This window comes from Sceloporus occidentalis, unplaced genomic scaffold (assembly GCF_023333645.1).
Source record: "Sceloporus occidentalis isolate IW3139 unplaced genomic scaffold, rSceOcc1.0.p SCAF_1, whole genome shotgun sequence".
In the NCBI taxonomy this organism is placed as follows: domain Eukaryota; kingdom Metazoa; phylum Chordata; class Lepidosauria; order Squamata; family Phrynosomatidae; genus Sceloporus; species Sceloporus occidentalis.
In genome coordinates, this window is record NW_028316981.1 from 68,278,415 (window position 1) to 68,298,019 (window position 19,605).

The window sequence follows — 19,605 nt, forward strand, 5'->3', positions numbered from 1 at the left end:
AAAGGTGCTGCAAGACTGAGGCTGAGAGAGAGTGACTTGCCCAAGGCCATCCAGTGGGTTTCCATGGCTGAGCTGGGATTCGAACCCTGGTCTCCTAGGGTCATTGATGGGCAATCAACACCCACTACGCCACGCTTCCTTTTCTGTTTGTCGTGTGCCTTTCTTTCTGACTTATGGTGACCCTAAAGCAAGCTTATCCTGGGGTTTTCCTGGCAAGAATTGTTCAGAGGAGGTTTGCCATTGCCTTCCCCTTGAGGCTGAGAGAGTGTGACTTGCCCAAGGTCACCCAGTGGGTTTCATGGCTGAGCTGGGAATCAAACCCTGGTCTCCAGAATTGCAATCCAACACTAAAACTGCTGTGCTACACTGGCTCTTTTGATTGCTGTGTGCCTTCAGGTCCTTTCCAACTTAGGATATCCTGATGATAATCAAACCTGTCACAGAGGTTGAAGAAGCCAGCTTCTTGGCAAGTTTCAGAGGGGGCTTGCCATTGCCATCCTCTGAGGCTGAGAGAGTGTGACTTGCCCAAGGTCACCCAATAGATTTCCATGGCCGAGCTGCGAATCGAACCCTGGTCTCCAAAGTCACACTCCTACGCTCAAACTGCTATGCCATGCTGGTAGTCTATGGTTGATTAAACCTCTACAGGCCAGAGGAAACATGACCAAGAGGCACGAGTGAACCAAAGACTTCGTACAGGTTTGAGTCTCCCTTATACGAAATGCTCGGGACCAGAAGCGTTTGGGGTTTTGGATTGTTGCTTGTGTGTGTGTGTGTAATATTTGTATATACATAATGAGATACATTAGACATTAAATTTATATATGTTTAATATATACCTCATATGCATAGCCTGAAGGTAATTGGGCAAGTCACATGCTCTCATCCTCAGCGTAAGGCAATGGCAAACCTCTGAACAAATCCTGCCAAGAAACCCACATGATAGCCTTACATTAAGGTCGCCCTGTGTCAGAAATGACTTGAAGGAACACAACACACAGAGAGAATTTTATATGTAATATTTTTAGTAATGTTATGTATGAAAGAAACAAAGGCTGCATCTGCATTGCAGAAACAATGCAGTTTGACACTGGTTTAACTGTCATGACTTCCTCCTGTGGAATCCTTGGATTTGTAGTTTGTTGTGGTACCAGAGCTCACTGAGAGAGAAGGCCAATCAGTTGACAAAACTACAGATCCCAGAATTCCATGGCATTGCAAAGTAAGCATAAGATGTATATCTGCCCTGGAATTATGAGATTGGTTTGATAATCAGAAGGCTTAGCCCCATGCACAGGGAACTTTGGCCATTCTGGTCAGGGATGATGAGAGCTGTAGTTGAGCCTATTTGGAAAAGGCCAGATTGCAGTCATGTCCATTCCTTCTCTAACATGACTCCCACTGAACTCGGAGGATGTATTTCTGTGTAAGCAGTTCTTATTTTCTGTCTCCTGCCTTCCCAGGTCTTGTGTGCCATTTTGCACATCATTGTGATAGCATGCTTAATTTTGTCCTCCACTTTACAATGCGGACGGTTAAATGTTCTAATAAGAAACCTAACAATATTGGTCCATTACATGACAAATCTTGTGATTTCAAAATTAAATGCTTGTTCCCTGTAAATTCAAGATATTGCCAAAGAATCAACTCATAGGGTATGTATTCACTAAAGTCAGTAGGTATTTTGATTTACAGGTTATTATTTAGATTTCAGTCTATTTGAAATGTTTGTTGTGGTGATAATTCAGCCCAAATTCTAGAAATTAAATTCCACTTGTCCTTGTGGGCTATCCAAATTATTGGACCTTCTAATAGCTTGTTAAAGTTCTAATCCGGAACATTTGTAACCAAGGCCTGTGGAATACAGTAGATCATTTCCTTGAAAAGATAGTTACAGTTGGACTGTAGGAAGAAAGTGCTGAGGAAATAAAAGAGAAGCCGATGGCCTCAAAACTGATTTTGGATAGAGTTCATTCCATTTCGACAGATCACATCACCTTTAACCTTATTTCATATTTTCTCTTTGCTAGGAAAATTGCTAACACAGAATGTCAGTGAATCATTTATTTGGAAACAAGAAGAGAAACAGCTCTCTATTATATGGTGTGGATCAGACAAGAGTTACTGCTTCATTTTCGTCTCTCCAGAGAGCTACAAGCCAAAGTAACACTGGAAACCATGATGTTGGCTTTCCACCAAATAAGCGTTATAAAACTCTTGCTACAACTGGACCTAAAGAAGCTGAAGATCCATTTGGGGACTGTGATGATTTTACTGCAGAGGACTTGGAGGAGATAGATATTATTGCTACCCAGGCATTGACTCAAAATGTGACTTTAAAACCAAATGCATCAAGAGCAGAGCAAAATACAGAACTGCCTTCACTGCCAAAAAGTACAATCGATACAGCAGATCATATCAAGCAATGGAATATCAGCCTCACAACAGAGACAAAATCTAAAGGTCAATTTAGTATGTGAATTCTAAGTGCAGATTGGAATCTGAAGCAATAAGGATTAGTGGTTTACACCGTTGCTGTAGTTTTTTTAATATTAAAAATATTAAGGCTGCCTCTTAAGGCAGTGCAGAAGATAAACCAAACACTAGGATTAATAAAAATTTGTGACAGTATAGAAACTGACATCACGCTTGACAAATACTAAAACAAAAATTACATTTAAAAAATTTTCTTTAAAAACATCACATTTTACCAAATTTCCACGTTAACTGCATGAAACTATGTGTATGTAAACACATCTATTCTGTGTGTATGATATTGTAATTTAAAGGTATAAATTTAATTTTGCTAGTTGTTTATGTCACTACTATTAGTATTACATTCAGTATTATATGGGAATTACAATTTATAAGTAAATTGGTACAAAAAATATTACTAAGGATTCTGTATGGAGGCGGTGACACCATGAATTACCGCACTGGATTATACCAACCCTAGTTGCTCCAAACACAGATTAGGACCCTTGACAGTAAGCACCTCTGTTTTATCAGGATACAGTTTCAATTTGTGTTTCCTCATAGGTCTCCTGTTCTGGCCTGTGAGCCAATGTGGAGCAAATGCCTGTGTTAGTTGACGTAAATGCTGAACTGAGAAAAGCATTAATTACTTGTGTCAAATACTAAGATAATGATTAAAAAGCCTCTTTTTGTTAACAGGAAATAGTACAGAAGAAACTTCATCTAACAAATTTAAGCTTGAAATACTTCAAGAACAATATGAGGAAGCTAAGAAAAAGGTTAGTTTTTGGTTTTTGGAAATAATGTTTTAACTGCAATCAAGCCTATAATGCATGTGGCATTGTGAAGACTTTAGGGCTCACTGCCATGATTTTTTTTCTTAGTGCTTCCTTTTCCAGTATAAATGGTTTATTACAAACTTTAGACAAAGTGCTATGGTGATGCCAAAATTGCAAACTAGATGTGTATGAGCCATCATAGCTGAGCTTCTCAATGATGTTTAAAAGGAGGTTGCACACATTCATGGAGGATAAAACGATCTATGGCTCCTAGCAATAGCATGTACAGCGCAGTTGCTGGTCTTTGACCGTAATAAAGAATTTATTTCACGTACAGCGCACCCTCTGCTTACAAGAGGGATCCGTTCTGGACCCCCTGCGTAAACCAAATTCTGTGCATGCTCAAGCCCCATTCGCACGAATGGGGCTCATGTATGCAGCGGCACCACAGGCATGTATCCCATTAATGCGGACGGGACAGCAGTTTAAAATGTGTAATCCAATTGCCTGAGACTGGATGGCCCTTGTGGTCTCTTCCAACTCTATCATTCTAGTCTCCCAACAAGCTGGGTACTCATATTACCAACCTACAAAAGGACAGAAGACTGAGTCAGCCTTGGAGCTCTGCCTGGGATCGAACACACAACCTTGTGGCTGAAGTACTGGGCACCACCTGGGCTTCTAAACTTGATGGCTATATATATATATAATGGAAGTATGTCTCTGAGTGCCAGTTGGTGAGGAGCACAAGCAGGAGAAAATTATTGATCTGGTGCCCTGCTTGTTGTATCCCAAAGGTACTCTGAATAGCAAACAAGATCTTGGATTGCATAAGACTTCTTATGCGTGTAATGGTGCAAACCTATAGACATCTATCTAAGGCCCACTGAGTTCAAATAACTACACAGGACTACATTTTAAGAATATTAGTAATAGGATTAATGGTGTTATTTTAAGGAAGTCCAAAATTTTGAAATGTACTCATCATTGTGCTTGAAATATTTCTATAACTTTGCAGCTGAAGACAATGCAAGATGAAATCCTCATAAAAAATGGAGAAATTAAAATTTTACGAGACTCAATGCAGAAGATGGAATCTGTTGTGGAAGAACAGCGGAAATCATATGTGGTACTGGAAAATGAAAAAGCTCAGACATTAAGTGAAAAAGAAAAAGAGTTCTCCAAAAAGGTATTGTTTAATAAATAGAAATAAAATCTGCATCATAACATCTTTTTTTTCTTTTGATCATATCTTTGGAGCACATTAACTATATGTTGAAAAAAGTAAAAATATAGTTGGAAATTACCTTTTTAAAAAAACGAATGGGGAAAAAGGTATTATTCTCGGGTATTAATTAAAACTCCTTAATGGATAGTTTGTGTACAACGTTTTTTTTTCTCTATTTTTTACTGTTTATTTCTACAAAAGCAGCTTAGTTTGGGAGGAGGAAAGAAATCTCCAGTCTGACCTATTACACAAATGGTGACGTAATAAATAATATATAATAGATGATTATGGAATTCCTGCTTGTGATTTATTTAATGACTTTGAAACATTTCTGTATCACCTTTGGAGATAAAGCCTCTCTAGCACAATGCCAACCTTCATTAATGAAGAGGTGCAATGGATGGGCAGAAGAGGTGGCTTGAAGTTGCCCCTTCCAAAGATGGATTGGAGCCGTGGTTAACACATGCTGCAGCCCCAATCCGTTTTTTTCCTGGCCAAAAAAAGAGCGGAAAAGACCCACTCCTTTTTCAACTGGGGAAAGGGAGGCTTTTCCTGCTTTGCCACAGCCCAAAACCGGCTTCCAGATGCTGTGGCAGTGTGCGATGCTTAAAAGCCCAGATGGCAGCTTTTAGAGCCGGTCTGTTCTGGCTCTATGTTTTTAATGCACTATCTGTCAAACACATGTACACTTGTCCCTCCGTATTCGCTAGGGTTAGGGGCACAAGACCCCCGTGAATATGGAAAAAACGCAAATAACAAAAACGCCATGTTTCTACCTGAGAGGACACCTCTCTGGGAATCTCTAGGTCCTCCAGGGCAAGTCTGTGGTCAAAGTTGAACAGACACTGACCATAGAACTGCACTGGAGGAGCTACAAATGCCTAGTAGAGCATTCTCTCTAGGAATTTCTAGGTCTTTCAGTGCAACTTTTAGTTAAAGTTGACCACAGAGTTGAACTGGAGGACCTAGATATTCCTAGAGAGAACATATTAATCAAATTTGTGAATAATCAAATCCGTAAATATGGAGGGATGACTATTATTGCAAAGAAAGTGTTGCAATGGGACTGCTGACCCAGCATCAACATTGCCTGTTTGTAGTTAATAACCGGTACATTTGTTAAACTTGCCATAGTAATAGTTATTTTTCAGTATGTTCTTTTAAAACCTCATTGCTTTACTGGAACACAAAAAGTATTAGTATTCCTGCTACTAAGCACTTGATGTTTTCAATGTATCCTCTGACTGGAAAAAAATATTGTACCTTATACTAAACTTCTCATCTCTCAACTCTGTATAGCATGCAAATATTCTCTAACATGGTACAAAATATGAATAATAATATCATAAATAAAAAATAACCAAAATACAGTGGGATATTAATAATAATAATAATAATAATAATAATTTCCTGCCTCTCCCAGATGGATCAAGGTGGGATTACAAGCCAATAAAAACACATACAAAACACATCAATAAAATACAATAACAATAATAATTCCATTAAAATTTAACTCATTGTCGATTAACAATAGTAATAAAATTATGCAATGGTCAGAGATGTGGAGCGGTATCTCCTACACAAGGTCAGGTTGGTAAGCTCGCTGGAAGAGATCCGTCTTAAGTGCCTTCCTAAATGACTCCAAGGAAGTAAAAAGGCAGATCTCTTCCAGAAGACTATTCCACAATTTCGGAGCAGCTACAGTAAAAGCTCTTTTTTAGTAGAAGTTTTTGTGTTTTAGTTGAGCATTTACTATCTAGCAATTTCTTTTTCTTTTTTTCAGTTACAGTCTCTGCAGTCTGAACTACAGTTCAGAGATGCTGAAATGAATGAGCTGAGACTAAAGCTTTTGAACTGTGAAAGAATTAAACCTATTACTACTTCAGTTTCATATACCAGGTAACCAAGAAAAGCACATTACTTTTTATACAAGTATAGTGCATTTTGGGTACTTAGGTCAGCATGAATGTAACTGCCTGTGCTTTTAATAGCTGCATATAATGAATTGTATAACTGTTTCCTCTTTGCAAATTGTAGTGCAATAAAAAAGTACAGTTATTCAGTGAAGATAATAGAAAATAAAATTTAACGCAGTAATGTGCAATGCAGACTGTTCCTCTTACTGTATTGCATTGAGCTTCTGAGGTTGTGATTTATGGTTACTAATTTTACGGTCTAGGCTATTAAAATAATTTGCCCAATATTTTTGTAGTGTAAACTGATAGTTTGAAGTGAAATATTTTCACATAGTTAATTAAAACATTTTATTTGTTTAGTCCTAAGAAGAGTCCTCCAAAGATTGTAAAAAATGAAGGATGTATTCAGAATGAAAAAAAAGGTTATCCCACAAAGTATTCTTTTGGTTCTCAAATATCACCTAAAGCATCCCATTCTAAATCACAGTTGCAAGGCCAAACTCCTTTGTTTAATAAGGGTAAGTCAATATTTACTTAATTATATGTGACATTTGAATATCTTATGGAAAAAATATTGTTGAAAAGGACATTATTGAGCTCAAGTGCAGGTGTTGCAAGAATGAATAGAAAATAGGAAGCTGTAGCCAGGTCTGGCATGGTCAGACAAATGGAGGGCCCTGTTGGTATGGTGAGACCTGCCTAAGTCCCATTAAAAGCCAATGATTTAACTTCTGAGAAAAATGTTTGCTTGTGGGCTTGCTGGGGTAGGAGGCTTCAGTATATATGCTAAAATCACCTTGTCTGGGAGTTTGAGGATTTAATGATTGCTGCTGCACATGAAGGCATACCTCAGTTAATATCTAGCCTGATGCATGTGGTTGAATATATACTGAACTTTATTTTCTGTACTGGTTTAGAGAGTAATGATCCATGGACAATAGAGCTGGAAATAGTTCCATTGCCTTGGAAAGATCATTATCTGATCCAGTTTTACCTGTTGGCTATGCACAGTCTTTGCAGAGATGGTGGATCATTTTTAACAGTCTGTTCTAGAAGGTTCATAGATAAAGAGAATTTGCTGAAATCTCTTAGGATGAGGCTTTAACAAGTCTTGGAATGTATTTTAGAATGATAATATGAGCCAGGCCATCTATACAGTCACTTCACCTGGAATACTACATTCAGTTCTGGGTACCATGATGCAAAAAGGGTGTTGACAAACTAGGGTGCATCCAGAGGAGGGCGACCAAAATGGTGAAAAGTCTGGAAACCATGCCCTATGAGGAGTGACTTAGGGAGCTGGCTATGTTAAGCTTGGATAAGAGAAGGTTAAGAGATGATATGATAGTCCTGTTTAAACATTTAAAAGGATGTCATGTTGAGGGTGGAGCGAACTTGTTTTCTGCTGCTCCAGAGACTAAGACAAGGAACAGTGGATGTAAGCTGCAAGAAAAGTGATTCCCCCTAAGCGTTAGGAGGAACTTCCTGACAGTAAGAGCTTTTTGACAGTATAATATGCTGCTTCAGAGAATAGTGGAGTCTTCTTCTTTGGAGGTCTTCAAACAGAAGCTGGATGGCCATCTGTCAGGAGTGCTTTGATTGTGAGTTCATGCATGCAGGGGGTTGGACTAGATGGCCCTTGAGGTTTCTTCCTGCTTTGATTCTGCAGTTCTATGATTCAAAAGGATCTTGTCATGCTGTTGCAGTGGCCCCAGTCCTTTCTATAGGGCTGATCCTAGAAGATGGTTTGGAGGACTCCTCTTCCATTCCATCTTCACTGGCCCTTGGGGTAGTCCAGGGCTGAACTTCTCTCTTCACACCTGTAGTGTAGATTCTACATGAAGTTTGTATGGGAGGAGTCAAGCGGTACAGTATATACTGTTATTAACATACCATTATGAAATGTGAGATTCAGGACCTGTGCAGCCAGGCTATTAAGGCTGGCCTGGGGGCGGAGTCGAGGGTGTCCTGATGATGCATGCCCTGACTCCGCCCCAGGGCCCCATGATGCCACATGCCACTCCGCATAGTGCGCAATGTTTTGGCACTCTTTTGACGCTGCGTCCACACAACGGAACATCAAAAGAGCACGTTAAAGCTGTGGCTGTTACGCCCTGAAAAGGCCAGATTGGGGCTGCTGCGGGCAGTAGCCATGGCCCCAATCCGGTGCAGCTGAAGGCAGCTGCAGGCTGCCCCCTTAGGGGTGGTCTGCACAGCCATCAGTTCCCAAGAAGTCTGCAAGAACAACTGTGCTTGGTGGAATTTCTTGATGTGGAGGTAAACAAGGATAGGCTGAATACATGTGAGTTGGAAATACTGTAGATAAGCAAGGCTACTGACTTAGATGAAGGTGTGGGATTAGTATCAGATGAAATGTGTTCCCCAAAGCATCAGGTGTGCAGGTTGGGGTGTTCTTGGGGTTGACTCTATCTACTGAAGTGCATATGGTATTTGTTACCTCAGCTAGCTGTACCCTGTCTGCAGAAGTTGAATCTGTCTATTGTCATTTGTAGCTAGGCTGCTATAATTCTCTGTATATGAGGCTGCTTTTAAAAATGGGTTGGACACTTCAGTTGATACAGATGCTTGGTTGAATGTGGTTGCTTGAAGGACTGCCTACCCCCAGAAGCACTTGCATGAGCCCTGTGATTGGCCACAGAGGTCTGGTTCATGTGTCTAATACTAAGATTTATTAGATTGGTAGGGCGTAATGAGATGGTGCTTTTTCCAGCAGCCCATCCTTATGAAATAGCTAAGCCAATGATATGTGCTCAACTTCCTCCCTGAGTTCTTTAAGGGCTCAGATGGTCTACTCAGCTTTTAAAAGACTGCATATCCATTTCTTTTTCCTTCCTTCCTTCCTTCCTTTTTTTTTTTTTTTTTTTTTGTGCTGGAGGGTTTACTGGCATTTCATATGTTTTATCTTGCTTTTTCAGTCAGTTGCACTTAAGATTTTCTTGTTTTTTTAAACAATTATTTATAAATCACATTGAGGATGTTTTGTCTTGACAGTATTAAAATATTTAAAATAAATATATACAGGAATTGCTTTAAAATAAAAGTGTAGCATTTTAAAATGTGAACCCATGTTCAAAACCAATCCAGGTATAAAATGGTGTTCTCTTAAACTAGTTTAGTTTCCAGAGCCAGCATAAACTAAGCATGTGGTCATAATTGGCTTGTGGAAGATATATAAAAGTACTTTCTGAATTTCTGTTGTAGGAGGACACGTTTTAAACCTGGTAGAATCTCTGTTTGCTAATGAGAAGTGTAAGCACAGAAAATGAATGTCAACAATTGGGATATTCTGTGGTTAAAAGCCAAAAACAGATTTAATGTTGCTTCTTGGGTTGCTGCAATCCTTTCTTTTCAGACAGTAAGATGCCTGAACTTGAAGCTGAGCCTGTGAAGCAAGAAATTAGTTATGTCTGTACTCAAAGACAAGGTAATTCCAACTAAAAAATTCAAGAATTACATTCATTAGCATTAGTGTTGGAATCTCTATTAGAAAACACACAGTATACTTCCATAGAGCAGGGCAGACGAAGTATAGCCTTGGGATCACCTGTGGATTCCCTCCCCCCCCACCCCTGAAGGCATTTTCTGGGGCCCTTGACACTACCAGACTTTTTGGGGCATCCTTTTGCTCCCCTGTAAAAGACATACCGTATTTTCCGGCGTATAAGGCGACTGGGGGTATAAGACGACCCCCAAGTCACCCGCTGGCAGTGTCCCTGGACTCCTATACGGGGGTCTTGCACCGGCTTGAGGGGCCCTCTCTGGAGGCCTGAGGCAGGATCCACGGCTGGGCTTTCTCACCGCCATTGTTGCTGCAAAAGGCGGCAGTGGGGAAGCAGCTCCAGAGCCGGCCCCTTATTCCTTGCCGCTGCCGCCGCCACCACCACCCAGTATACTCCACTCCTCCAGCGGCTTCAGAAGGCCGCTGCTGCCACCACCCAAAATACTCCACTCCTCCAGCAGCTTCTGCGGTGGACTTCTGAAGCCGTTGGAGAAGTGGAGTATCCCCGGCGGTGGCGAGTAATAAGGGCCCGGCTCTTTACCTCGGCCCAGCTGGCTCTGGAGCCACTTCCCCGCTGCCACCTTTTGCAGCAACAATGGCGGCGAGAGAGCCCAGCTGTGCATCCTGTCTCAGGCCTCCAGAGAGGCCCCCTCAAGCAAGGACCCCCAGAGACAGAGAGGTGGCTATGCCATTCACCTGTCTCTGGGGTCAAAATCCGGCGCATAAGGCAGACGTAAAAAGTCACCTTACACACCGGAAAATACGGTGCATTCTGAATGAAAAAGTTCTGAAACCATGGATTTCAGGATCATTTTGTGACAGATCCTGTGTTAGTACATGATTTTCTGGAAACCAGTGGTCAGCATATGTCAATTCTTAATTGAATGTTCATAGTGTCAAGTTAGGTCTCACACAACTAGGAATTGATACTGGACATTGCTGTGATTTACCACAGTATAGGTTCACAATTTTAAAATAGCAGAGATACTTGTCAACAAAAGTATATACAGATATCCCTCCTGATTTGCAGGGGATCTGTTCTGGGCACCTACCCACCCCTGTGAATCCGGAAAATGCAAATATTCAAGTTGCCATTGGTTATAATGGCTGTGCACATCTCGGGCACACGCACCATTTTATCCCTCCCCACTTGCTGCCCATGAAGGACCAAGACCAAAGACTCGTTGTCCACGAATCGGGAGGAACAAGTGTAGTTCCTGTACTTAAAAGCTTTGATATATAAAATCAATTGTCAAAAGAAAGATACAAAGTTTTAAGCAATACAATTAAGCATAGATATTCATACCGGTATATAATTGCTATCCAAGTACTGTATATGTTTTATGTCCCTATAACAAAGTATGTGTAAAGCAAAGTTATATTTTTTATGCAAGCTATAGTAAACTATGAATGAAGCAAAATTATAAGTCTCAGGCAGTATACCATCCATATCTACACCTCAGGCTAGACTTTCTGACTAGAAAAAAACTGTTCCTCTATGTTCTCATTGGGCCTTTATATAAGGCTACCACCAGATGTATGCATAGCTTTGCAGACTTCAAAGCCACATGTCCTTGGCTTTGGCTGTCCCCAAAACCCACTTTTTAATAACTAGTAACAATAGGAAACATGTGATATATTTTCCTGTTCCATATAAGACCAGGTATAAATGTGTATCAGCATGATTAATACATGAGTGCAGCTGATCAGACTAATTGGCCCCGTGTTGTGTATTTGAACCATGTAGCACCTGTTGTCCCTGGCCTGAACTTCTAAAGATGAGTTTGCTTAGGATTTACTGTACCAACTGTGAACTGCTTCCCAGTTCTCTTTCCTCATTATTTTTAAAGAGGACTATATATCTTATCTATTATTATTTTGGCAGCAAGCCTAGATGAGCTTGGCTGATGGTTTCTGAGTTTTTGCTTTCATGCATACAAACTGCTATGAATTTCTCCAAATAACTTTCTACTTCAGGCAGCCCCAATTGAGCAATCTCTGTCATAAGCTCTGTTTACCCCAAAACTGCTTCATTCAGCAGTATTATTTAGGATGCATGGGGGGGGGGGGGATAACTTGTATTGCTATTATGAAACATTTGAGAGTTAGAAATCCTTGTTAATCATCTTCAGATTATTCTGAAGAGAGAATTATAGAGATCTATCAACAGATTCTGAGTTATGGTAGATGTTATGGTTCTACTCTGTCTAAATGAGCAAATTGTTAGTCTTCTAAACAACAAAGGAAATTAGTAGGTTCATGATTATGCCAAAGCAATGTTATGAATAAACCTTAAATTATCAATTGCAGGAAAGAAATGACTACATTTTTAAACAAGTGCTCTCAATTTAACCATATACTTTCTTGACATACCTACTTTCATATAAATAACAGAGACAAACAGAATTTCTAGGTACATTAAGCATTAATATTAACATTCTTATTCTCTTTTGTAAACATTAATTTTTCTATTTTATCTGTTTGAAACAAACCTGGCTAAGTTACTATACATGGTTGTTACAGTTACCACATACAGAGCTTGCTGATGGTACTCTGTGGCTGTCATATTTAAGCATTGATTAAAAAGTGACTACTTGACCAATCCCTAGACATTCTAACAGATAAATTGAAACTAGGAATTAACAAACCAGAATTTCAACTGAGTTAAACTGCTTTCATATCTGGCTCTTTTCTAACTGGCTGAAACTGGCTGACCACCACTAAGGGGCAGCCTGCAGCCGCCTCCAGCTGCACTGGACCTGGGCTGCAGCAACCACACGGCATGGCCCCAATCTGGCCTTTTTGCACCCTGGAAAGGGCATGATAGCTGCAGTGGTGTGGCTTTAAGGCGTCTCTTTGGCGCTGTGTCATGTGTATGCAGCGCCAGAGGAGCACTGTGATGTTGTGTGCCATGTGGATTGGCACGCAGCATCACGTTGCCCTGGGGGTGCAGTCAGGGCATGCATTGCGTGAGCTGGCCCTTAGATTGAGCATCCCTTCAGCTCTTTGTTTTGCAGTTCATGATTGATTACACTTATAGCAGACATGGTAATGAGGGCCTGTAGCAAGTCATCTGTTCTGTGTTATACCTGGTATTTTGTAAGCATATAGCCAGATAAAATGGCAGCGTAGCTTGGATTAAAACAGAGTAACTAGGTTATGTTTCCCAAAATTGCCTTTTAAAGTATAGTCAGAATGACTAGGGTTGGTATCCAGCCATAGAATAGATAGCAAATGCAAGTGCTATTGGTTTTCTTACTCTGCCAGCTTCTGATTCCTGTTGTGATATATCTTCAACATTGGATTAATGCCTTGTTCCAGGTTCCATTTTGATAAATACACTGATGAAGCAACCTATTGTTCCAGAATCATCACTGGGTCTCTGCTACCTTCTTAGCCATAATTTTGAATTTCATCCTGATACCACCATGCAGCCTGATTCTTCCAATACGTACGTATTTTTTAATTGCTGGTCATACCAAAAACATTTATAGTTAACATAATATCCCAAACAATATAACTCATTGAGTGAAGGAGAATATAGGTCCAAAACACACTGCAGAAATAATCCAGTTTGAGACCCCTTTAACTGCCCTGGCTCAGTGCTAGGGAATTCTGTGAACTATAGGTTTGTGAGACATTTAGCCTTCTCTGTCAGAGAGCTCTGGTGCCACAACAAACTACAAGACCCAGAATTCCCTAGTACTGAGCCAGGGCAGTTAAAGCAGTTTCAAACTGGATTATTTCTGCATGTGTTTTGGATCATAGTTCTTTCCTTTTCTGACCAGTCCCTCCTTTCAACAAAACTCCTCGTTGAAAACCTACAGTTCTGTACCATAGAATATGGTACACAGAGCTGCTTTTGGACCATAAGAAGCATATAACTCCCTTGTTGAAACAGCTTCACTGTTTGTTTCTGGACACAATTTGACGTGCTGGTCATAACCTATAAAGTCCTAAAGCTTAGGTCCAGGCTATCTGAAAGACCATATCTCCCCATACAAACCAGCAAGGGTCCTAAGATGTAGAGGGGAAGACTTTATTTATTCCTGCTAGTCACCACCATCACAGGCTTGCATGGTGAGGACACAAGAGAGAGCCTTCTCAGTGGCTGTTCCCACCCTTTGGAATTCCCTTCTGCAATTGTCTAGACTTGCCCCCTCCTTGCTTACCTTTCACCAGCAGGCAAAGACTTTTTTATTCAAGTAGGTTAGTGGTTAAGACACTAGTTCTGATGATCAGAAGTTCAGAAGGTTGGCAGTTTGAGGCCAGAGTGCTGCATGATGGCATGAGCTCCTGTCACTAGTCTCAGCTTTTGCCAACCTAGCAGTTTGAAAGCAAATGCAAGTAATTAGATAGGCACCACTTTGGTCCACATGACCACTAGAGCAGTCCTCAGGCAATGCTGGCTCCAGCTTAGTAATGGAGATGAGCACCGCCCCCTACAGTTGGTTACAACTAGACATTCATGTCAAGGGACTACTTTTACCTTTAAGTTTTTAATACATAATCGTTGCCAGGGAGGTTTTTAATGTGATTTTATATGGTTTTAGCATGATGATTTTGATTATTTTTAATTTTTTGTTATAAAGTTTTCAAACTATTTAATGTGATCCACCTTGGGTCCCTTTCCAGGAGAAAGACAGCATATAAATTAAATAAATAAAATAGAATATAAAATTGGCAATCAAATTAGATCTGCCACACTTTATTCTTGCCCAGAAGGACTGTTACTGTTCCATACTTTAAGCAACCTGGAAGAGGTGTCTTATAAATCTGAGGCAGAGTGGAGAGTTTCAAAACAGAAGAAAGGCAAACATTAGACTGTTTCCCTCATTTCTCACCCCTTCCCTTGTACTACCATAATGAGAAATATGTAGTTCTCCAGATATTGTTGCATTGCAACTCCCAGCAGCTGTAGTCAGCATAGCTAGTGATAAAACAGAAAAGGTGAAGAAGGCTTTATAGGTCATAACAGGTACATTTTGAATTCTAGCAAAGCTGTTGTAATAAAAGTCACATACTCCTCACTCACTGGTTAGACCCCAATTTTTTTCTCTAGCTCAAGTTTTCAAAGTTTGAAAAGCAGGTCCACGTAGAATGTGTTACACTGATCTGCTAAGATATACATCGCCATGACCAGATCGGACATTTCCAACAATGCACACACTTAGCACTTCAAATAGATGCCTCCCTGTCCACCATTGAAATCTGGGCATACTGGTTTGGAAACAGTTTATGACCTGTACTATGATATGCAAACTAGTTGTGTGGCCTACCTAGCCATTCTGCATTGGATTCAATAGAAGTGTTTTAATATGCCCCATTTTTGCTGGTACAGACTTTATATTGGTAGAGTTGCCAGGAGCAGGGCCTGAGTGAATTTAGAATGCAGGATTCAGATTAAGGCTGCTCCTCCCATGACATACCTCTCTTTATTTTTTGGTCTCTCCACTAATGGAGTTGTAGTGGCCATTCTCTGGTTTAACATTACATATCTCTAACTTAGATTGCTGTTGGGTACTGGCATGCCTTGAAGATGTGCTGGTACAAGTCTAGCTAATGCCATTTGAGTGTTGGTTTGTGCAGATTTGTTTTTCAAATTAAAAATATTTTATCCTTCATAGTTTCTCTTAAGATGGTCCCTGCTGGATCAAACCAGAGTTCTTCCTAGTATAGTACTCTGTTTCTCAGAATGCCCAGTGAGGTGCCTATGTTTAACAAAGGAGGAGGCAATGTCTGCACTAAGGGATACACTGAATAAACCAGATTAAATTTGAGCCAGTGTGATGTAATTATTTTAATGTTAGACTAGGGCTGCTGCTACACTGCAGAATTATTGTGGTTTGACACATCTAACTGCCATGGCTGTGGAATCCTGGGATTTGTAGTTTGTTGTGACACCAGAGCTCCCTCTCAGAGAAGGCTAAATATCTCCCAAAACTACAAATTCCAGACTCGTAGCATTGAACCATGGCAGTTAAAGCAGTGTCAAATTGCATTAATTCTGCATTGTAGATGCAGCCTGGGATTCTGAAGGTCAGGTTCAGCCATGGAAACTCACTAGGTGATCTTCGGCAAGTCACACTCTCTAAGCCTTAGAGCAGGGGTAGGCAACCTGCGGCCTGCGGGCCGGATGCGGCCCGACAAGGCCTTGGGACCGGCCCCAGCCCAGTCCTGCCGCCAATTGCCACCGGGGCCTTTGGCCTCTCGCGCGCAGGGGCAATTGTCAATAGAAGCCTCAGAAACATGCATTTATCTTAACATTTTTTTTTAAATCAGCAATTTTTTTCACATGTCCTCCATTTTTTATTTAAAAAGTGCCCCCCATTTGAAAATTTTGTCCTACATTTGTCCCGGTTTATTTATTTATTTAATTTATTAAAAATTATTTAATTATTTATTTTTTGGCTTCGCCCCCCCAGTTGTCTGAGGGACAGCAACCCGGCCCCCGGCTCAAAAGGGTTGCCTACCCCTGCCTTAGAGGAAGGCAGTGACAAATCTCATCTAAGGGCCCATTCATACTACCTTTTAACCTGGTTTTGAAATTGAATCTTTCACGTGAAGTTGATATTGGGCCCAATTCTGTCACAATCCATGTCGAGGCTTGCACAAGGAAATGCCCCTTAGTGCAGGGTATCGAGATTTGGGCTAAAATCCATCTTTTCTGAAAAGACCCAGGTTCCGCGAAATATGAACTTGCCCTCGATGATGATCGGGGCAAATTCAGGGAGGGATTAAGGTCAGAGGGCGGGCAGAGGTCAGAGTATTCCCTCCCCTCATTGGAGGGGAGGGGGAGGGGGTGGAGGAGGAAAGAGCCGAAGGAAAAAGGGGAATCTGGAGGCAAAGGGTGACAGGAGGCAAAAGGGGAAAACAGGGTGACGAGGGCTGCAAAGGGCTGTCAGAGGGAGGGCGGGGGGAGTGGAGAAAGTGATGGAGGAGGAGAATGAAGGAGCCGTGGGAAGAAGGGAGCCATGGAGGGCATTCTATAATGGAGCAGGAGGAGGAGGATGAAGGAGCCGGGAGGGGAGGTCAATTCAGGGCACCTCAGAGGGAGGGGAGGGTCAGAAGGAAAAAGGAGGATTGCCAAGGGAAATTGAGCTGCAGGGCTAAGCCGGGGGATGTAGGGAAATCAGGCTGCAGCAGAAGCAGCCTCTTTTATTTTTGACAATCTATGTGCATGATTTTTTGGGTGACATGTCTTTGTGCTTGCTTGTGCTACTTTCATTTCCTCTTGCTCCTGGATTATTATTATTATTATCATTAGTGTTATATCAGGATGCTACAGTCAGAATGCCTGCACTGCATTTCCCTTTTATTCCCAATTGATTCCATGGGTCAGTTGGAACTGACAGGTCACTCTCTCTCAGCCTCAGTGGAAGGCAATGGCAAAGCTCCTCTGAAGAGAATGTAGCAGGAGGAAAGGGGTCAGGTCAGGTCAGGTCAAAGGCAGGGCACGAACGGAGCTCCCATCAGGCACCTTCCCCCCATTTTATTTTTTAAAATTATTTTTGACAAAATATGCGCATGTTTTTTTTTCTTGAGGCAGATATATAGATGGATAGAACATGGCTAGCTGCTTGGTCACTTTCCCTTTCATTTGCTGGCTTCCAGCAAAGGGGAAATGTTGCAAAGGGCAAGACTTGCGAATGAATGCTACAATTCGAATGTTACATTTGTTGCTCTTGACAATTTGGCAAATTGGCAAAATGATACATGCTTTTGCTACTGTCTCTAAGGATTTCAGGGGTAGCCCTGAACTGCTTTTAAAAGCAAAAAAACAATGCCTGGCAATTGCATCCTTTTCTGGCATTTCCGAGGTGAGGAATTTATTATTATTATTATTATTATTATTATTATTACATGTGCAAGAGGCATTCTGGGGTGGCAAGGAGTGGGGGATACAGGATGCATTAGCTTGCATTTTGGGGTTGAAAATGGGGCCAAGGGCAGATCATAACCTGCACTGACCCAAATGCCCACAACATGCACACACAGACACACAAAAGAGGTTTTTAAATTTGATTTGGCAAAATGTGCACATTTTGTGCCTGGCTCTTTAAAAAAAAGGAGGAGGGAAGCACACTTCCGATGCCCCAATGAGTGCTGCAAACGTCACCTATGATGATCACTTGATTGATAGCAGGCGCCTTCATGTTAAACCCAATTTCTTGTAGAAGGCATTCGGGTTAAAATGCCCCTGAATTGTAGTGGGCACTTGCTAACGGAGAGATTCGGGAGGGGGGCCTCCGAATCTGCCCAGTTCCTTCAGGAGCAAACCCGCTAGTGGGAATGGGGCCTAAATAAGTCTTACCAAGAAGACCCTGTGATAAGGTATTCTTAAATCAGAGTCAATCTGAAGACACAGAATTACAGCAACAACAGATTAAATTTACTTCAGGGACCTTACTGTTCCCAGACCTTGGCAATCATAATAGGTGAAGATACTGAGCAACTTATTGAAACAAGGCTAAAAACATTTATTTGGTGCATAGTCTGTTTTCATCAAATTGTATTGATTTCCTGCTCTTGTTTACATAGAGGCTCTATAAGAAGCTCCAGTGACAGAACTGAAAATTCTCAAGAAGAAGAGTCTTCACTAAGAATTGCTCAAAAACTTGCCTTAACCGGATTAAATTTAATTGCTGTGGATGAAGGTTCAGTGGAAGAAAGCTCAGATGAAAGCAGGAGACAAATATCTCACCCAAAGCGCTATAAAATTGCTGGAGCAGTGCATCTTCTTCCTCTCTTGGACCATCACATTAGCGCATACCACCAAGCCCTCTCGTTAATGACAAAGACTGGAAACACCTCTTCTGGAAACCAATCTGCTTGTTCCTCCAGAAGTTCCTCAAGTAGAACATCAGCTATAGATGATACCTTACTTACTCTGGAAGAGTTAGCACTTGTGTCTCTTGGCATCCTTTATTATTTGGTATTTTATAGCTGGGATGTTATTTACACACTGCTCTCCCATAATATGAAACCAGATTCCAGTTTGGGATGTGCAGAAATGCAAGAAAAGGACAAAAGTGTCACTTGCAGTAAGCAGCTTAGAGCCAATCCCCAGGAACCCAACACAGAACTAGGTGTTTCAAATGCTGACCAGTCCCAACATCCTTTGTTTAAAAAGCTACTGCAGCTCATGGCTTCATGTGCCACATCAGCAGGGCACCAGAGACATGGCATAATGAATCAGTGCTTGAGAATTTTGGTGAAGTTGGCAGAAAGATCGACGGCTGACTTATTATTAAGGTAAAAGGTAGCTTGATTGTAATATCATAACTTATTCTGAAAGACCCATTTGCTTCCTGACTCCATATGATAGTTACATGCATCATCATAAATTAGTGAAGAACCCAGTTGAGGTAGCATTAATGTGATCCTGTGTAGTAAACATTTTGATCCTATCTTGGAATAAAAGGCCTAAGTTTGTTTTCAGGTGTTAAACTTAGATTTATAAGGAAATGAAGGTAAAAGAACAATCCTTGGTGGAAAATATGGGAATTACAGAGGCTAATAAAAATTAAATATCAGTGAATGCTGTACAAAAAGAACTGTTGCATACTAATTGCACTATGAGTTGTGTAGAATATATTCCTAAATTGCCCAGTTCTTGTCTAGAAATCTCTTTTCAAGTAAAATGAAATTATTTCAAGCTTATGTGCAAACCCACTGGATACGTGC

At 40.9% G+C, this 19,605-nt stretch overlaps 1 protein-coding gene across 3 annotated transcripts in view; it reads left to right on the plus strand.

The window, feature by feature from the left end:
• ATRIP (ATR interacting protein) overlaps positions 1 to 19,605 on the plus strand; it is a 43,468-nt gene that overhangs the window by 1,095 nt on the left and 22,768 nt on the right. For all 3 annotated transcript variants that reach the window (XM_089523790.1, XM_089523772.1, XM_089523781.1), the window contains exons 2-9: positions 2,031 to 2,463; positions 3,175 to 3,254; positions 4,273 to 4,443; positions 6,266 to 6,381; positions 6,759 to 6,916; positions 9,772 to 9,843; positions 13,240 to 13,369; positions 18,460 to 19,173. In XM_089523790.1, the coding sequence (XP_089379916.1) occupies positions 2,049 to 2,463; positions 3,175 to 3,254; positions 4,273 to 4,443; positions 6,266 to 6,381; positions 6,759 to 6,916; positions 9,772 to 9,843; positions 13,240 to 13,369; positions 18,460 to 19,173 (1,856 nt within the window). In that variant the 5' untranslated portion in view covers positions 2,031 to 2,048. The remainder of the gene's footprint in view (positions 1 to 2,030; positions 2,464 to 3,174; positions 3,255 to 4,272; positions 4,444 to 6,265; positions 6,382 to 6,758; positions 6,917 to 9,771; positions 9,844 to 13,239; positions 13,370 to 18,459; positions 19,174 to 19,605) is intronic.